Source organism: Schistocerca cancellata, unplaced genomic scaffold (assembly GCF_023864275.1).
Source record: "Schistocerca cancellata isolate TAMUIC-IGC-003103 unplaced genomic scaffold, iqSchCanc2.1 HiC_scaffold_1103, whole genome shotgun sequence".
Classification (NCBI taxonomy): domain Eukaryota; kingdom Metazoa; phylum Arthropoda; class Insecta; order Orthoptera; family Acrididae; genus Schistocerca; species Schistocerca cancellata.
Window position 1 is genome coordinate 69,163 of NW_026047102.1, and position 19,802 is coordinate 88,964.

Consider the following 19,802-nt stretch of genomic DNA (forward strand, 5'->3'; position numbering starts at 1 on the left):
AAGAGGAAGCCGCTGCGGAAGTAAAACCGGTAGTTTCCGGGAATTTAACTGATTTATTGAATGTTTTGATTAACGAAATCAAGAGTCAATCGGCCAAGCAAGAAGCTCAGTCTGAAGAAATTGACAGGAAGCTAGACAATCAGAACAAAGCTATTAATGTTGTTAACAACAATGTCGTTAACACAAAAGTTGATAAAATCAAAGAAAATATTGTTGTAATTAATACCGAAATCGGTAATCTTAAACAGGAAATGATAGGCGTTCAGGCAGAAATTGCGAGCATAAATACTCGTTTTGATTCCGAAATTAGCAGAATCGAGAAAAGTGTAGGAGAAGCAGTTGCTCCGATCATAGAGAATAAGGTGACAGAACAAATTCAATTAGTGAAAAAAGAGGATCAACAGAAGGTGGAAACTTTAAAGGCTTTAGTATCCGAAGTAGATACTAAGGTGAGGAAGCAGGCTAATACCTGCGAAGAGAAAAAGAGGGAAGTGAAACGCTTGCGACAACCACTTGCCAAGTAATTACGAGAGTGTCGGAATTAGAAAAGAAACTTGACGAAAAACAGAGCTACGTGCCAATCTGTGCACATAGTACGGAATTGTTGACGAAAGAGGAGCGGTTCAACCCCTTGAAAAAAGGCGGTATACACGCGACTGATTTCATTAAGAATTGTGAAAGAGTTTTACCCAGATCATGGACTAATGAGAGAAAAATTAATGCGATTATTGATGTGTTGGCTGATGATGCCAAGTGTTGGGGCTTAAACCTCAACATTACGAACCTGACTTTTGACGAATTTAAAAATTTGTTTCTGGCTGAATACTGGTCAGAGCAAAAACAGCAAAGTGTCTGGCGCGAATTTGTCGTATCGAGGCCTTTCGATGCGAATTCGTGCGGTTCGAATAAGGGGTTTTGTGAGGGCTGGATCCGAAAGTTGGAATATTTGCGTGATCGCCGCACGGAATCCGAAATAGTCTGGGAACTCTACAAGAAGCTTCCAGATGATACAAAACGCTACGTAGTAAGCAATTACAGGACAATAAATGATTTCCTGGAAAGAGTGGAGGACGAGGACAATTGGCGCAATAATCGCGACAGTGGTTGAGGCCGTGGTAACAACAACGGGTACCACAACAACGATAACCATGGGAATAATGCATACCGCAACCATAGCAGCAATAACAATAATGGTTCGGACCGTAATAACAATCGGTAAAATGCAAATAATAACAGGAATGACGGAAACCAGTATCATACTAATGTGATACGGGCTTCACAGGATAGTAATAACGCCAGATGGTGTGATAAGCCGCCTCAGCAGCATCTGGGGAGCAGATCTGCTGGGACGAGACAGGGAAACCATTAGCCGCGCCGGTGAGGGGCCGACCGGGCGTGGGGAAATTTTGGCGGCCCAATAACAGGAGAAAACCCAGGTGTCGTCTTTATGAAAATTCCGTGTGGAATAATCAACGGCGGGAGAGTGTGCCAGTGTTAAGAGAAAGGAGTGCGCCCACAAGTAGTAGATTAGCTGTAGACACGGCAGTAGAAAATACATTCACTGTCAGTGAGAACAATTTAAGTAGTGTTCCGGAAATCGATTATAAAGTGGCAGCTGTAACACCCACAGCGGAACTGGAGATTGAGTTTAAGAATGATTCGCAAGTGTTGAGAGAAGATCCGATGTCGGATAACACGTCCGTCATCGAGCGAGTGGATGTAGAGAGGAATGAGGTCTGGCTAAGGCAGTTCGGTCGCTTATACGACGAACTAAGAGATTATAGGGGCCTGTACGGGAGAAGTTTTTATGGGGAGCGCTGGCAGGATTTGCTGCGTCTCGTCCCGCAGAAAGGTAGTGTTTGTGAAGTGATAGAAAGTTCTGGCCCTAACCGGCATACATTGCCAGAAATATTGATGTTAATGAGGAACACGAGCAAGATTCGTCGTGTTTCGTCCCGCAGGAGTTGAATGTTGAAGTAGTAACGGAAAATTCTGGCCCTAACCGGCAGACCTTACCGAAAGTTGTAGTGGTAGAAGTAGCCGACCCATACGACGCAAAACTCCGGTTTAAACATTGCGAGAGTATTAAGGAGAAAGATTACGAAAATTTTACTGATAGCCGGACACGATTGGTAGAAAAGCACGTAGATTACAGCGAGTATGAGGTTAGAGCTGACGTTATACGGTCAGACGGTAGCAGTGTGGGCTGCGCTGATCCAGAGGAAGTAATTGCAGATACTACTGGGTACATTCCTCCAGGTAGATTGGCAGATGAGATCAATCTGACCAAAGAGGAATCAACGAAGGTGACAATTAGTGAACTGATAGCAAAGCAACACTCACTAGGTGACGAGTTACAGGAAAAGGTTTCGGTATTGGAGGCGAAGCTACAGACTAAGCCTCAGGACAAACGTGTTGAAATTAAAACTGTATGTGAGCAGAGGCTGAAAAGGCCGCCAGATAAGCCGGATTTAGGATCAAAGCCGGATGGTTTTTTCTGGAATGACCTGGATATAGACGAGGATTTATTGTGGAAAAATAAAGAAACAATTGAGGATAAGTGTAGACAGATAGTAGTGTCTGTTAATATGCACGGCCTACAACTAAACCTGTTGATTGACACCGGTGCAGAATTGAGTGCTGTATCTGGGAAAATATTTGAGTTACTGAAAGACAGGCCTGGTATCGTAGTTACGCCAGTAACAGGAGTGAAAATTATCGGTGCTACTGGGAAGGCCAGTAAACCGGTCACAAAACAAATTTTTGTCAACTTCGAGATATGTGGGGCACGATTTGAACAAGAGTTTGTCGTCGTGCCAGACTTAACTATGGAAGTAATTATCGGGTTAGATTGGCTATTAAAGTACCGTGCAGTGATTAATTGCGAAAGCAAAACTTTGACTTGTACGTCACAAGATAAAACAATAGTAGTTGGTTTTGACGAGGCAGTAGACGGTGTGCATAGGCAATACCAGCCTATACACATTGTTAACTGGCCGGATGCCCTTGACGTAGGTATGAATTTGAACTACTGTAACGTGAGGAAATCCTGTTAGATGACAGAAGTAAAAGTTTAGTGGAAGAGATAAGCAAATTCCCTCCACGGATTGACATTAGTATTGGTGTGAAAAAGATCGTTTGCGAGAAATAATGAAGCTAAAAGCCGATGCTTGCATACGTCGTCATGACGCTAAAACGCGTTTTGCTAAGTTTGCAATCGGAGACTTAGTACTTGTAAAAGCTCATGAGAAATCGAGCGAGATAGACAATGAAATCTCTAAATTTAAGTTTGTTTATAATGGACCATATAAAGTCATTGGTATACCTCACACAAATGCTTATTGCTTAGAGTATCCAAGCTCTGGAAAGCTATTAGGTATACGGAACATTGTAGACTTGAAATTGTACGAACCTAGGATTGATTAATACCACAGAATGGGTAATTTGTACAGTATGTAAATATAGAGTGTAAGTTTTAACGATTTGCTAGATTGCCATGCTTTTGCCTGACCAAGAGGACATTAAAGAAGTTGTAATTAATAAGTAATTAATTGTGACTAAATGATTTAAGAGTAATTAATTATTAATCAATTGAAAAATCCAAGCTGCTAGTTTACTTTTTCAGCTGAGTCACAGTAGGTTAAGGAATGTAAATAAGATTTTGTAACTAGCTGTAAGATTTCATGAATATGTGATTTACTAGTCATTGTCGATGTACTTAAAGCTGTTTTAAATTTCAGGCTAGTACATGCGTGTGATGATGGACAGTGTTGAGTTATCCACTGTGATAGTGTTAATGGACTCCTTGAGATTACTCGGGAGTGAGTTTTTCCGAAAGAATTCAGCGAAGCGCACCTCCTGGAAATGCCGTAACACAGGCGAGTGAGATGAAGCGCGCCGCACAGGCGGGCGCAACAATACTGGCGAGGCGGAGCCGCTGTCGGCTCTTGTGCCGCTGTCGGCTTTTGTGCCGCTGTCGGCATTCTACGTACTTGCGGGTACGGACGGCGGAGTTGTTTTTCTTCCCGGACAGCTGATGTGAAAGAATTCTGCTGTCAATATTTATGTTTTTTTCGATCTGCTGTGTATTATTTTCTTGTTTAGCGTTAAGTGGACTCTCCTGACAAGAATATTAATTATGAAAAGGTTATATAAAATGTGTATTCTATGTAATTAATTATTAATTTGCGTACTTTGATCTACCTGTTTTTATGACCATGTACACTGATTAATTTTGTAAATAGTATTCCAATTCTTGATACTGCTAGGAATTTTGATTTTTGGAATAGCTAAACCATTTTCTATGTTTTCTATCAATTTTAATATGTTATCAACCTGTTTTCTTTTGTGTAAGATGACGGAATGGAATAAGGAAGGAGTGTCTGCACTCAATTATTATGGTCTAAAATTGGTTTATGGTTAATTAGTCTAATGTTAAATTTTCTTGATGTTTTGAGAATATGCATTTCGGCTGGTTTTTTTCCTTTTTGGGACATTTTCTGAGTCTGTTTAGGTTACATGAACATCCTCAGAGAATGTGGGGCACATGTAACGCCGGAAATGCACATCCTCCTTATTTTTGTTACCTGAAGATATGACATTTCTGTGTCTTTATATATTTTGTTTTACTATTTGTGTATATATATATATATATATATATATATATATATATATATATATATATATATATATGTCTAATTGGTTTGTTTTGTAAATATTATTTTATTTTTAATCTGGGTCTTGCCTAGGGAAAACTATGCTATCGAACGAAAGTGTGTAGGATCTTTGGCAGTGTGAACTCTGCCGCATGGAGCGCGGGCAGAGGCAGAGTCTGGATGGAGCAGGGCGGTGGAGCAGGTGTGTTGTGTGACGCTCCCGCGAGATGCCGCGCTTTCGGGGTTTGGCAGCATGTAATTGCGCTTGACTTGCTATGATAGTTTCTGACACGGTGTCGCGGACGGGAAGCAGTAGCTGGTGCACATCAAGAGCCCGTTTCGCCTGGTGACCGTGTCGAGAAGAAGGCGCGCCAACATCCAGCTTCTGCAACAGCGACGGCCGACAATCAGTGACTGTCACCACCTCCTCAACCGACGACTTCAATCCTTCAATCAACCAACAAGGAAGACTGTAAGCACGTAAAGTTTTAGAGCTGTATGGCAGACCTCACCTTTTAAAATTTTCCCATTTGCCTCACAAAATTACAGCAACTTACCATGAATCTTTGTTGCTCATTGTCCCAATTGCATTACCAAGCAGCGTCCCTTCCTTTTCTGAAATGAACCCGAGTGTCGTTGAAATTCATACGCCAGCATTAAAGTAATATCATTCCATTTCACTGATTTAATTTCAAAGTTCAGTTAAAGTATTCATAGCTGGCTACAATATTTAGATTACACAAGCACAAATTAAGAGTGCGAGTTTTGTTACCATATTTTAGCTTGCCTGTGACTGCAGTTCAGCTTGGTACGTACTAAATTTTACTATTGTTAATTGTTCAGATTCATTTAATTCAAGTTCAAAGTTAAATCTGTTATTTCTAAATTGCGTAGATTCAAGTAGCTTTTGAAATGATTGTTGAGGTAGCCCAAGACTAACCTTATTTTATTGAATTTCGCAGTGCTTCAGAAACAAAGTTCACTATTAATTTTAGTCACTAAATTAACTTTCAGTTTTCCAGTTTTATTAATTCTTTTGCTAAATTAAGTCAGAGTGAAGCGAAATTTATTACTTCTGACAAACATTCAGTTTTCACGCAATACGTGTAACCTTCAGTTGCCACGCTTTTAGTGCTAAATATATGTGCATTAATCTTTCATTTTCAGTTATTATAGTAGTTGTCCATGGGACTGGCGACCATAATTTTCCTAAAATCTTAAATATCTAATTAACGCCAATTTATTGTTAACGTAACGACCGCACATTAACTTTCTTTATTAACTTTACCCCTTTTCAAAATTAATTTCCACCAATTTGATTTGCATTTTTCCTTTCATTTAGATGTAACCCTTTCCTCCCTCTTTACTGACAGATTAACTGCGGTGACGATTGCTTTTCCCAAATTTCCATTAGGTACACGCGGTTTAATTTTTCACTGTGATTAAGGTCGATAAGTGAGGGGGAGGTTACAAGACACACTGATCTGGGCTTGAGAGGACCTCAACTATCGACTAGATGTGTGTTGTGGGACGAATGGTGTTCACATTGAATGCTTTTAAGAAAAACTGTATGAGTTGTTCTTTCAATTGATGTATTACTTATAATTGGAAGTTGAATGTAATAAATCCTACAAAGCCTTAAAATCCCGACATTCATTTTGAACCACGAGGTATTAGAAGTGGAATTTTTCGTTCAGAGTGTTGCAAATTACTAGAAATTTCATTTAATTAATTATTACTTACAAAGTCTGCAATGTGTTAATATAAATTCAAAAGTTCAAAAAATCATGTACAAATGCCTTTTCTCCTACAAGGTATGACTCATATAAATAATTTATTTGTGGGCATCTCCTTAGACATCCATATGCAATACTTATCATATATATGTTTGATCCACATTTCTTTAAAAAACCGTCGATCGTATAATTTTGATAACCTGTTAACGATTGGAAATGTTATATTATGAAAAAATTAACTGTTTACTTGTAACACTTTCTTACTTTAGTCCCATATTTGTTTCTAGTCACAGAAACTCGTGGTTAGTTGTTTTTCATTTACTGAGATTTTTTTCTACAGCTAGCTCTGTTCATTATCCATAGTTTTATCACTATGTCATATCTACAAAACGATTCCGCTGTGAGAGCAAAAATTTATGATTTGCACAGTTTGTCCAATTTATTTTGTTTATCATCCTCAAACATTTTAAAACTGGTAGCGTTTGTAAGGACTGTCGCGTAATACAGGGTGAAGCGTCGATCCATCGAGGAAATAATGGACGAATTTACATAATGCACATCCAAGTTTATTGACATTCTGTGTATACATTTTCATCGTACTTCAACACGACCTCCGTCTGTTTTAAAGCATTGCTTCCTTCGTTGAGGAGCAGACATTAATGTAATTTGAAACGTGCCTTATCTAATAACCGACGCTGCATCCCTGTTTCGTGCACTTAGAGCCTGAAGATCGCTTTGTTTCGTTCATCCTTCACTTCATGTACCGACAAGCAGAGCAGTCAGAGGGTGCCAAATCAGGTGAACGCGATCGCCATAGTCTTGGTGAACCTTTACCTGTCCATCTGCTGGCGAGTTTTCCATTTACGTACTCATTATTGTAGCAAAATGGGGCCGTCCTGTTGGAAAAAAAACAGTATGAGGTATGCCTTCTTGCTGAAGTCGTTGTTTCAGGAATTGCTCCATCATATCGTGTTATATGTTTGCTGTAACTGTTTTTCCGCAAAAATGAATCAAAATCATGCATTCACTTTTGGAGTGCCTATTTGCCATTCAGTGATAGCGTGCGGTGGCTCGATATCCCATATGCAGCAGTTATGTTCTCAACCTTTCCGCAAATGTAGAACGTGGTCTCATTAATAAAGAAAAAAATATTACCCATTAGGTGTTCGTTGTGCGCAACTTCTGTCAAATCGTAACAAGCAGTTTGGCAAGCTCCGCAATTTTCGCGGCCTAACTTGTGAAGCACCACAAAGTGGTACGCTTGTTTCTTTAGCGTGAAGTGCAAAACATCCAAATTCGTTGATTTTGGCGCGTCTAACTCATTTGTTAAAGGTGATGTATTGGAATTTGCTTCGATTGTTTCTCTGACACGCTGAAGAGTGTCTTGTGGTTCAGGAGGCCTTCCAGATCGTGACTCACCTCTTGTTGGTGCTGGCTTGTGAAATCTCGATGTAAACTCCGGTTACATCTCCAAACTGTACAATCGCGTCATAACAAAAGCCACACATTCTTCTACCGCAAGCATTCTTCTCGATTGCTTTTAAAAAGAAAAAAATAGGTACTGAAATGTATTATAATTATGTATTATGTAAATGAAGCCATTATTTCTTAGAAATGGATCGAGACTTTATGACCAACATGTATTACGCTCAAGAAATGGTTCAAATGGCTCTGAGCGCTATGGGACTTAACATTTGAGGTCATCAGTCCCCTAGAAATTAGAACTACTTAAACCTAACTAACCTAAGGACATCACACACATCCGTGCCTGAGGCAGGATTTGAACCTGCGACCGTAGCCCTCGCGCGGTTCCAGACTGAAGCGCCTAGAACAGCTCGGCCACTCTGGCCGGCATTTCGTTCATTAACCCATATTTCATTGCGTGTCAAAGCAAAAAAAGTTGGGATTATTGGAGAATCAAGTAAACAATTATGATTGATTTTAATCTGATAATTAACAATAAAATATAATGGTCACAGTGTTACCATCAGAAAACAGGACTGAAACTTCAAGTTTATTTCAATGCTCAATTACATATAATGGCTCACAGATGCTACTGTATTTCTTCATCAAAGGTCAGGTTTCTATTACACAGTGCGACGGGGCGGTAAATAAAGTGCGGTTGAAGAGTTCACACGAATGTGCATATACAAATGTTCGTTAAAAATGTTAATGCAAATTTTGTCTCTCGCGTATGTGTCAGGGAATGATTTTCACAGTTGGTGCATTAGTACACTGTTCCACACCCGCGCATTAGTTATAGTTTTTGAATTAATATTCATGAGTACAATTTATGCTAGGGAACAAAAATTAGGCGACTGTTATAGCAAAATTAGTTTTTTCACGACACGGTTCAATCACTATTTATTGGCGTTGTCCTTTTCTTTCACACAGTGAAACTAGCACTGGTGAGACGGTTTACGGTTTTACTTTAATAATAGTTTGACTCCGAGCCCCCAATAGCAGTAATGTAAGCTGCTATAATCGAAAATTGCTCAGTCAATTCGAAAAGAACCACAAGATGGCCGCTCGCTTATATAGGCCCGGATGTCCAACCCCCTGGTTATTTGAGTACCAGTCTCACCAGTTAAGATTACAAATTTTGATACATACATCCCTCGACAGAAATAAGTACACTATAGGAACCGCGCTAAAAAGTACATCTTATTTACTGTAGTACATTAATTTCTAGGATTATTCTATCGTCCGTATATCAAGTTGTAGTTTTTGCCACTAAGCGCAAATTTGTTTGTTTACATCTGTGCTGCAAAGTTTTAGCATAGAACTGCATGTAGCAACATTTTTGGCGTAATCTATAGCGATCTACACATTGCGCTGCTCAAAATCTTCATATCTATAATAATTAATTAATTATGGGCGATAAATGTTAATAATAATTTGCAAACATTGAAAACTTTTGCGAGGTACATGTATAGTATAACTTAACTAGTTTAAAATACGTGTGATGGCACCCAAAATATTATATGGTGCCGTTCTTTACGTCATGAATTTTCTATTGAGTTTTATTAATAATTTTGCCTCAAACTTTGTTTATTGCTCTTTACGTGCTTAATTATTTTTGAACCTTAACATATGAGTACGGGACTCGACCCGCTATAACGAGACGTTTTTAATGAGTGCTCGCTCATCCCTGTAAGTTGTTTTTTTACTATTTTTATCAATCTTTCAGTATTCGTGATATTAACCGATTTTGAGATTACTATAACTTTTGCGTCTCGTGACTTGAAATAAAGATCGATCTTTCAGAAGGTGCATATTGCTGACCACAATCCGCTGCCGCATCGATCTTCGCCGTAAGCTACACAGTTTCCGCGTAAAGCGCGAAAAACCAAACAACGCCCCAAGCTGCGGGCCACGTGGCCGCCCGGCGGCGAAGACCATCCAACCAATCGTTGCAAATCTCGCGCGGGCGCGCCACGCGCTTCCGCGAATCGCGCGCCGTTTAGCGCGCTCGCTCTCCACAAAGCAGTCCTTGCATACTAGACCTATTCATCTAGTAACGGGTGGTTTGTACCGTCACAATACCCCCACTTGCTAGCGCATGCACGCAGTAAATGCGGCAGCAAGTGACACCAACAGAACAAGGACCAAAAAACGAAAAACGTGAGGTAAATATCGCCACTAAAATGAATACGTCAAAAACTACGGTGACTCGTTCAGAAGAAGGGATATGTTTTACAGTATCTAAGACGAAACAGTGCATATAGGTCAAAGTTATGTATTTTAGAGCCCATATTTAACACTTTTTTTGTTTTGATCCATATTACCACCTCTGAAATTTGCGTAAATTACAATTTTAGGAACAACAGTACCAGTTCAAGTATTGCAAAGGTATCAGAACGATTTTTGCTTATAATTTTCGACTCAGCCTTTTCGGACTAGGGTGCCTTATGTCAGATTGATGCAGTTGCCCTCCTTCATCATACCTGAAAGTTTGTAGCGGAGTCACTCTGAACCCCATTAAATAGCTGGGAATAAAGGCACGGAACGATTTATAGTGGAATGTTCACATGAAACGAACTGTAGGAAAGGCAGATGTCAGACTGCAATTCATTAGAAACATCCTCAGGGAGTGTAGTCCACTCGGGAAGAAGGCAGCTGACAAAAATCTCATTCGACCGTGACGAGTATTGCTCGTCAGTCTGGGATCCTTTCCAGGTAGGGCTGATAGAGAAAATAAGATCCAAATAAGAGCAACGCGTTTCGTCACAGGTTTCTTTAGTAAGAGAAACCGTCACGGTGATGCTCATCCAACTATAGTGATAGACGTTACAAGAGAGGCCGTTTGCATCACTGTGCCGTTTGCTATTAAAATTCCGAGATCGTTCTTTCCTAGAAAGTTACCCACATTGCTCCTTTCTGTCTCACGAAGGGACCACGTCTTTTAAATTAGGTATAGTTCACACAGGGGCCTACCAGCCACCGTTCTACAAACAGTACCAGCCGCCATACGACATAAGATGGCGTTCAGAGAATAAATATAGTACCTAAGTCCCAATTAAATAAAAGACGGGAGTTCTTCTCCCCCTTCAGTATGGCAAAACATACGCCTGCGTGCAAAACGAGCCCTATTGGAAGGAGCTGAGAGAATGATACTCTTTAGTCGAAATTTTTTTCTGTTTCTACGTATATTGCTCACCTGCTTGCTCATGTTTTGTTGTTGCAGCTCAGAGGTTCGCACTGATGGAGACAAAGGTGGTGCTGCTACACATGCTGTCCAGATTCAGCCTGGAAGTGGTTCCCAAGACTCCGGTGCCACTCAAAATTCAGCCAAAGCCAAATCTCTTGATCCGAGGTGGGGCTTGGCTGGGCCTTCGACGCCGGACTTGACTGATTGCGTGCAGAAACGAAACTTAGTCTATGGCGACCTCAGCAGTGTATCACATTAAGCGTGATGTACAAGAAAAACCGAAAGTTAATGCCACTTATTGAAATATTTACTTGTTGGATCAAAGAAAAGTTTCATATTATGCGGTATGACATTAATTGAACTTTGCTGTTTTAAGATAGCCAGGGATATTCGAAGTATACCGCCATATTATTCACCCAGATGAGTTTTCGAGGTAATTAGTTTTCTTGCTTTCAGACGAGATATTCCTGATTTGACAAACATCTTTGTCAATCTCTAGCCTATGTAACTTCTTCATACTGTTTTATGACTGTAATTAGAGTCTTCTACATTATCTGTTACATGTTGCAGATTACGCTGTCTTGTCACGAATTTCACAGATTTTGTCTCGGTGGCTGAGTTGGTGAGGAGTGGCGTCGAGACGCTACCTGTCACCCGGTTCCGTAAGGCGGAGGGGCACGACGGCTGTTGATTATCTCGCTACGTGAAGCGGACGAGCCCGGCAGTCTCGTCACTTACTGGCGGCCTCTTTTTCCACAGAAAAGTGACGGCTCGAAAGTGGGTGCTCTACCAGGTGGACGGGCAGTCAGTGGGCACCTCAGGCCCCAGTTTAGAGTCAGTCACAGCCGCTATATTACCGGTAATACTGGCGGCATCACAGAAATTCACCCACACTAAAACTGCAGCGACAGTGCGAATATTTTGACGAAAAAGTAATAAAGAGTAAACACCTACAAAATAATTGATGATCGGTATTTGGCAAGCAGGATGGAAGTATATGGAAGGGGAAGGGAAATGTATGGAAATTATCAGACTTACTCAACCAATTGAACGCACAACGAGAGTTATATGAAGATAGAAGTTTCAGGACATTATACTCGCTGAGTTACGTTAAATGAGTGAGGGAAAATTAGTATTCCAGAGTAGGAGAGATTGAGGCACGTCTACGCACGGTCCGCTTTTAGGCAGAGCAGTTTCTTCCCGAAGCGCTGCCGATAATGGATGACAAGTGCTGCCACAAGCTTCGTGGCTTCAGCAGAGTGAACATTTTAGCGTGAAGATCATATTTGTATGAGCAAGGTGAGTAAATTCTGATACTCAAAAATCGAAGCTCCTAGGGAGCACCACCTTTAGAATTGACAATAGGTGAATTTACACTGATCAGCCAGTACATTAAGACCGCCTACCTAATATAACAGCCGGTGTGTCCACTTTTGGTACGGATAACAGTGGCGGCGCGTCGTGACCTGGAAGCAGCCAGACCCCGGTAGGTCGCTGGGGGGAACTGGCACGTCAGTGGCACGCACGAGTCACGCAGTTCCCGTAAATTCCGGGGAGAAGGGCGGTGAGCTCTGACGCCACGTTCAACCACATCAACTGCAACTCTCCGCTGTGTTCCTCGAACCACTCCGTCACACTCGTGGCTTCGTGACATGGAGCATTATCTTGCTGAAAAATGCCACTGCCGTCGGGAAACATGATCGTCATGAAGGAGTGTACACGGTCTGCAACCAGTTTACGATACTCCTTAGCTGCCTTATACGAGCTCCTCCGGCCCCAGCACGCGCACGTGAATGTTCTCCAGAGCATAATGGAGCCGCCGCCACCTTGTCTTAGTACGGGCGTGAAAGAACTGTTCACCTACAAGATGAAAGATTCGCGCCCTCCCATCGGCAAGAAGGTATCGGAATTCATCAGATCGTGTAACGCGCTCCCTCCGCGCCAGTGTCCAGTGTCGGTGGTCTTCTGCCCATTTCTGTCGCAGTTGCCAGTGTCGTGCTGTTAACACTGGCACATGCACGGGTCGTCGGCTGCGGAGGCCCATCCTTAGGAGTGTTCGGTGCACTGTGTGTTCAGACACACTTCTGCTGTGCCCAGCAGTAAAATCTGATGCTAGTTTCGCCACAGTTCGCCGGATGTTCTGTTCCACCAGTCTGCCCAGCCTGCGATGTCCAACATGTGTAATGAAGGCTGGCCGCTCAACCCCACAACTGCTGTACATGGCTTCACCTTGGTTTCACCAAGTGTTGAAGACACCACAGGACTCCTCGAACCGGGTTCGATTCCCGGCGGGGTCAGGGATTTTCTCTGCCTCGGGCATGGGTGTGTGTGCTGTCCTTAGGTTAGTTAGGTTTAAGTAGTTCTAAGTTCTAGGGGACTGATGACCATAGATGTTAAGTCCCATAGTGCTCAGAGCCATTTGAACCATTTGAACTCCTCGAACATCCGACAGGTCGTGCGCAGTTTCCGAAATGCTCGTACCGCACCTCCAGGCGACCACAGCCTGCCCTCGGTCAAACTCAGACCGCTCGCTTTCCCCATTCTACACACGGACAGAGCGCCCACTGGTGCTACGTGCACAGTGCGTGGGCCTGACCAGCAGTCAGTCCTCGCCAGCAGACGATGCCATCGCCGGGACGGCTTTATATCGATAGTTGGTCGATGGTTACAATCTTCTGGCTGATCAGTGTATCTGCGTTTACAGGAAATTATGCTACATTACAAGATACATTCGTACAACGTGAAAGCCTCAGAGTTACTACTGTAGTTTCGAAACTAATTCTAACACGACGATTTGGCACGTTTACGGACTGTTTTGCTTTGCAGTCCAAACTGATATGCCAGTCAAGAAAACTTCAAGACAGTTGCAGACACAATCTAAAAAAGTGGCAGCACAGGAGAATAAGAGATATAAATTACTAAAAAAGTTATTTGAACGTAATGAATTTCAAGTGGAAAGAATTAATTTTATGAGATCAACGACTGATAAGGGCAAGAAATTGCTAAAAGCAAGAACAAGGAAAAATGTGGGTAGGCCTCCTCTGATGTCACCAGGCTAGCATTCTGTCGAAAGACAGGTCTTTCACAAGGTAACTCTCCAAGCTCTCCTGTCTTCCGCCACCTCTCTCGGGTCCGCTTCACTTTATGTCGTCTATCCTTTTGTCACTCCTCCTTCATCTCCGTCTCCTCTTTCGAACCAATCCTTTCAAAGCGTCAGTTAACAAGCACTCCCATCTCAACGAATGTCCCATACAGTTCTTCTTGTTTTCTTTTGCAACCAGCAGAAGTCTGGTGAAGAGAATGAACGCTGTCTTTGTATTTATTGATTGAAAAGATACAACCAATCAAAAAAAATCACGAATGGTTCCACAGCTTTACATGTAAAAGGTGAGCTCACGACGAATGTATCATTGGAAACACATTTTTCGTGTGAAAGTCGGACAATGATAATGAATGGTCGTTTAATTAGCATTCAGACTTCTGAGTAGGCCATAGCACGCTAACAGCTGGAATTTCGCAGGAAAAATTATTTCCACTATAATTTTTGTGCTTTTTTATATTAATTGATGTAAGTAAACCTGTATCAAATAAATTTAAAAACTTTACTAGTGCGTTTTATTTACTCATTAGTGTGTTCTATGATACGCGTAAATGGACTCTCATAGGTGCGTAATCCTGCCCTACACCCGCTGTACGTTTACGCACTCGACCTCAGCCTATGTAAAATAGTTTCCCGCTCTTAAATGTAATGGAGAGTCAAAAGTATGTATTCCAATTTCTACTTTAAAATCGTGTTGTAAAGTTAAACAATATTAAACACGATAAATCTAAACAATTTTTTTTTAATTCCGAAAGAAATCCTCGTAATTGTGCCTCAGTCTCCCTAGTGGCAGACGTAAAGCTGTGACGCGACGGATAGCAGGGGGACGACGTGCTGGGCATTTTCCCGCGAAAGACAAAAGTTGTGGGTTCGAGTCTCGCCATGATTTAATCTGCAACGAAAATCCAGAGCTGGTGTTCGTGCAACAACGACGGGTCGTGCAAGCGACCCGTAGCTCGGTTTGCATTTCTGGGCTAACGGTGGACGTCTCCATCTCTTATCTCGAACTGAATGGGAGGAAAAATCTGTGCGAAGAAACAATCAGAGATATCCGTGCTGTCTGCGTTCGCGTGCCCTGTGCATGGGATAGCGAAGTGCGCCAGTGAAACAAAACTGGGAATCACGAAGGTCCACTCCGAATGACGTCTGACCGTACACGTGAAGTCGTCTTGAGGCGCTCTGCCTGGTCCATGATACAGCCTCTGTGGCAACCACAAGAGACGGACTGGGACGGTATGATGTTCTGAAAATAACCTGAAAAGATAGTAACGATCTTTCCAGGTGTAAGTTTTTTTGTTTCCGCTACACCTGCTCATTAAAGCACCACTGTGGAGGCCCCGGAGAAGCGATTGTAAACAAACACAGTGGTAAGCCTTCAACAGCGTAATAGGTTAAAGATAAATCTGGTTGATTTCCGTCTGGCTGTTTTTCTGCTGAATTCTAGCACTGCAGTGAAGTTCCCCCAGGAAAGAACGTCAGCCTTTCGCCAGGATAGTTCAACCACAGCGCTGCCACATCTAGGCCTGTACACCTGTCGGATTTTTCTGTTGGGGTTTCCTATCTTTAGCCGAACTATCCTTTTCAAGGCACCACAAGCTCGCCCTTTGCCATCTCCCGTTTCCTACAATCCAAGTCAACTGCATTGCCCCGGGCCCACACGAAATTTGTTTCGTGGACGTGGGAGTAGAATTTATTGTGAAAGCTGCGAAGAAATCGTAGAGATGTTTCTCAAAGTATTGCTGCCACAATTCAAAATGGAAATAATAAATATCCTAACAACTTAATGGAGGCCGCCAATGCTCGCTGACTTTCATGAACACAGAAAGCACAAATACAGATTAATTTTAATAAATAAAGACGTGCTGTACCAACTACTTAAAATTCATACAAACGATATCATTCATAGATGTAGGATCTCTAATCATAAAGGTACCAAATTTTTATTTTACTCTGTGCATACTTCAAGGATAGGAAGACGCTTTACAGAGTGCATTCCATCATTCAAAGAAGCTATCTGATGGAAACCACGACGGAATTTATAAAGCTAATACAACGGTAATGTTCTACAGAAATAGTGCAGCCCGAATCAAAACTGTTGTTTTCGATGACAAGATATTCAAAAAAGTCTCATCATCCAGATATTTCGGTTTGTCAGAATTGACATGAAGCCAGTAAAGCTCTTGAAATGAAATAGTGGACTACTTTCTGGCCACCCAAAACCAGCCGTTTACAGATGTAAGAAGCAAAACATGAGTCACGTACGCTAAAGACAGCAGTAAACATTTCAGACAGATAAATGAAAGGAGTAAAAACTCTAGAAGAAGACAGAGATTGCAATACATCCACAAAGTAATTGAAGACGTTTACGCACGGAGCACGTTACTACTAAAGGGTGTACATAAAGCCCGGGAACATTTTCAATTATTTATTGCACAAGAACTAAACACTGTACAGATGTCAAACACAGTGCATTTTGAAGAGAATTATTTTTATTTTATTTATTTATTTATTTATTTATTTATTTTGCAAACATTCGATATGCGAACCATGAGTGACCCGGCAGACGTCAATACGGTAATCGATTTCTTGCCATACGCGTCCCTCGTGGCATCGTCGACTGTGGAAGTCGCTTCCTGTATTCTCTCCCGGAGCTGTGCTACATCACGAGGTAGAAGCGGTATATACACCAGATCTTTAATGTGTCCCCACAGAAAAAAGTCACACGGAGTGGGAATATTTCCGCACAGTTTTGCATTGCTATCCTAACTGATACCCCAGTGAATGAAACTTTAAGACAATATCAGTTGGAGCCGCAATATAAAAATGTGAGGCCACATGAGAATAAAAGGTAGCAATTGCTAAAAACGCTACTTGAATCTAGTGATTCTCAAAGAAGAAATTCTACGGAGTCAAGGACTGATAAGGGAAAGAAATTGCTGAAAGTAAGAACAAGGAAAAATGTAGATAGGTCTACTTCTGCTGTCATTAGTGTTCTGACCAAAGGCAGGTTTTCAAATCGTAACTCTTCTATCTTCAGCGATATTCTTCTGGTTATTGTAATTTCCGCTTCTCTTCATGTCGTCTTCATCTTGTATCTCCTGCGTGGTCTTCGTCTGCTCCCACAAACTAGTCCTTCCAAAGCGTCTATTACCAAGCACTCCCCTCTCAACAAAAATATTCCCATCCAGTTCTTCTTTCTTTCTCTTACAACTTAGAGTAGTCTGGTGAAGAGAATCAAAATGGCTTTTGTATTTAGTGACTGAAACAATACAACCAATCAAAAATAAATAAACAATTGGTCTAGGGCTTTACTTGTAAAAGGTGGGCTCACGATGATTGTGCCACAGGAAACACATTTTTGGTGTGTATAAATTGCATCTAAAACAGTGATAATGAATAGGGCTTTAATTAAGATTCATATTTCTGTGTAGGTCATATTATGCTAACAGGTCGAAGTTTATCAAAACATTTGTTTGGTACCAGACAAATTGTGTTACCATGTTCATTAGTGTAAGAAAGACTGTAATTTTGTTTCCTCCCAGTAAAACATATTTTGGAAATATTAGTAGTGCGTTTTATTTACTCATTAGCTGTGTTCTGTCTGCGTAAACGTGCTCCCTTAGGTGCGTAGACTTGCCCCGCGATCGGGGTACACTCACGCATCGACGTGAGTCTATATAAAATTATTTTGCACTCTTAAATATAATATTGAGTGAGAATTATATACACCAAGTTATACTTTAGTAACCATGTCATAAGAGTAAACAATCGTAAACAAGATAAAACCAGCCAAAGAAATTCAAAAAATACCGAATATAAGTCCGCCTAAATCCGGCCTCCCTGTTCTTCCTGTTTCGCACAGGCTCCAGGACGTGGGTCGGTGTTGTTATAGTCAGAACACGATTGTGCCTTCACAACCGCCACACGTCACAGCAATAAAATAATCTGCCTGCCAATTGTTCCCCAAGGTTACTACTGTCGCAATAGGTTACATCCGGTTGCAAGAGCATGCAAGTCACGGACATCACTGATCAGCTGAGACGTTCTTCTCGCTACTTCTTACACACATATACATCAATTCACCCTTCCTGTTTCAAAAACAAGTTTGTTACTTCTCCGGTTTCCCTGTGCTCTTCCCCTGCTTCAGGTCAAGACAACTTCCAGTTTATCGAAAACACTACTCGCGTTTTCCCCAGCAGTCCAACCCATTCCTCCCATCTTCCTACAGCTGTCTTCACCCAGTTAAATAAAATTTTTACAGTATTTACTATTAGTTAACTCATTCATTCATCTCCTTTAGCAGACACTGTGAAATCTGCTGCATGCCTGAGCACCCAATAGTCTGATAACATCAAAATTTTCTTATTTTTAATTTGTTTCTTCATTGCAATTTACAAAAACAATAGTTCACTTCTAAAGTAGTTAAGATAGAGTACTTATTGCTGAGTTGGTAGAAGTGTTCAAAAACAATGAGTCTTCTGCATAAGCGAGAAGCCTCAAGACAGTTCTAAGTAGAATGAAGAGGTGTTAGAGAGCAACACTGCACCAAACCAAAATACCTGGGAGTCAGCCTAGATCGTACACTGTCATTTAATCCTGCTGTTATCTTCAGGTCAATATGAACTGAGAAGGAATTTGTTCTTCCATAACCGTTTAACATTTAAATGGTTTTGCTACAAGCCTGGTGACTGTTTTTATAAACTTTCTAAATGCCTTAAATCTCAAATTTAAAAAATTACTTGTCCCCTTGCTAAAACTTAATTTGTTAAACTTCTATTCCTTGGGTCAGTACAGCGTGGGGGGTCATTCACAGAATGTGCAAATGTCAGAGTCAAGTTTTATTTGTACAAGCCTGAGGTATAAGCATAACTGTTTTTGTAGCCGAGCAAATACCTGATTCCTTATTGTTGAATGTCCGAAGCTCAAGTAACAATACAAGTCGCTCACTGCGTCCAAATTATTGTAGCACATTATCTCTAACAGTTACGTTTTGTCAGCTGGTCTGTGGAGACGTAGTTCACGTACCTATCGTACTAATTTCTTTATTGTTATTATGACAAAACGAATTCTTTCCGATGAGCATTCGGAAGCATTAGTAAACGCATCTGACAAAACAAGAAAATGACACCAGTGATGACAACATTCGTGCTTTATCTCATACAGAAGAAATTTCATATATTGATACATCAAATGACAATGTGCAAGCTGTTCAACTGATTCACTCTAAAGACAAAGTATCACTTGGAGCTTTTGCAAGTTATGACAAACGATAATAAACAGAGCATTGTGGTGGAAATGACTAATATTGAGAGTCGAAGAGTTTATGGGGATAGCCGGGAAGCTTTAGATGAAATTACGCTTGAAGCTTATATTGACTTGTTATTATGGGCTGGTGTATTAGTCACATGGAGAATCAACAAAGAGTCTGTGGGATCCAGAGACAGATTGAAAGTTAGACGGTCATATTTTTCTGGGTCGTTGGCTATTGATTCTGTTGTTGTATGTAAACACAAACTCTGAGACTGAGATATTATTATCGCGAGAGGTAGCGAGCAAACAGTTGCTAGCTGTTGTCCTGGAGAAAAGCCGCGCTCCAGGAAACGTCGCAGCCTGCTAGCGGCGCCACAGGAGATTTCGGTATTAATTGAGAATTTTTTTGG

General features: G+C 41.2%; 1 protein-coding gene across 1 annotated transcript in view; it reads left to right on the plus strand.

Annotated features, from left to right (window-relative positions):
- LOC126156193 (cytochrome P450 9e2-like) overlaps positions 1 to 14,647 on the plus strand; it is a 71,163-nt gene extending 56,516 nt beyond the window's left edge. The window contains exon 8 of the mRNA XM_049916285.1: positions 11,079 to 14,647. Coding sequence (XP_049772242.1) covers positions 11,079 to 11,242 — 164 coding nt within the window. The 3' untranslated portion in view covers positions 11,243 to 14,647. The remainder of the gene's footprint in view (positions 1 to 11,078) is intronic.
- The last annotated feature ends 5,155 nt before the right edge of the window (positions 14,648 to 19,802 follow it).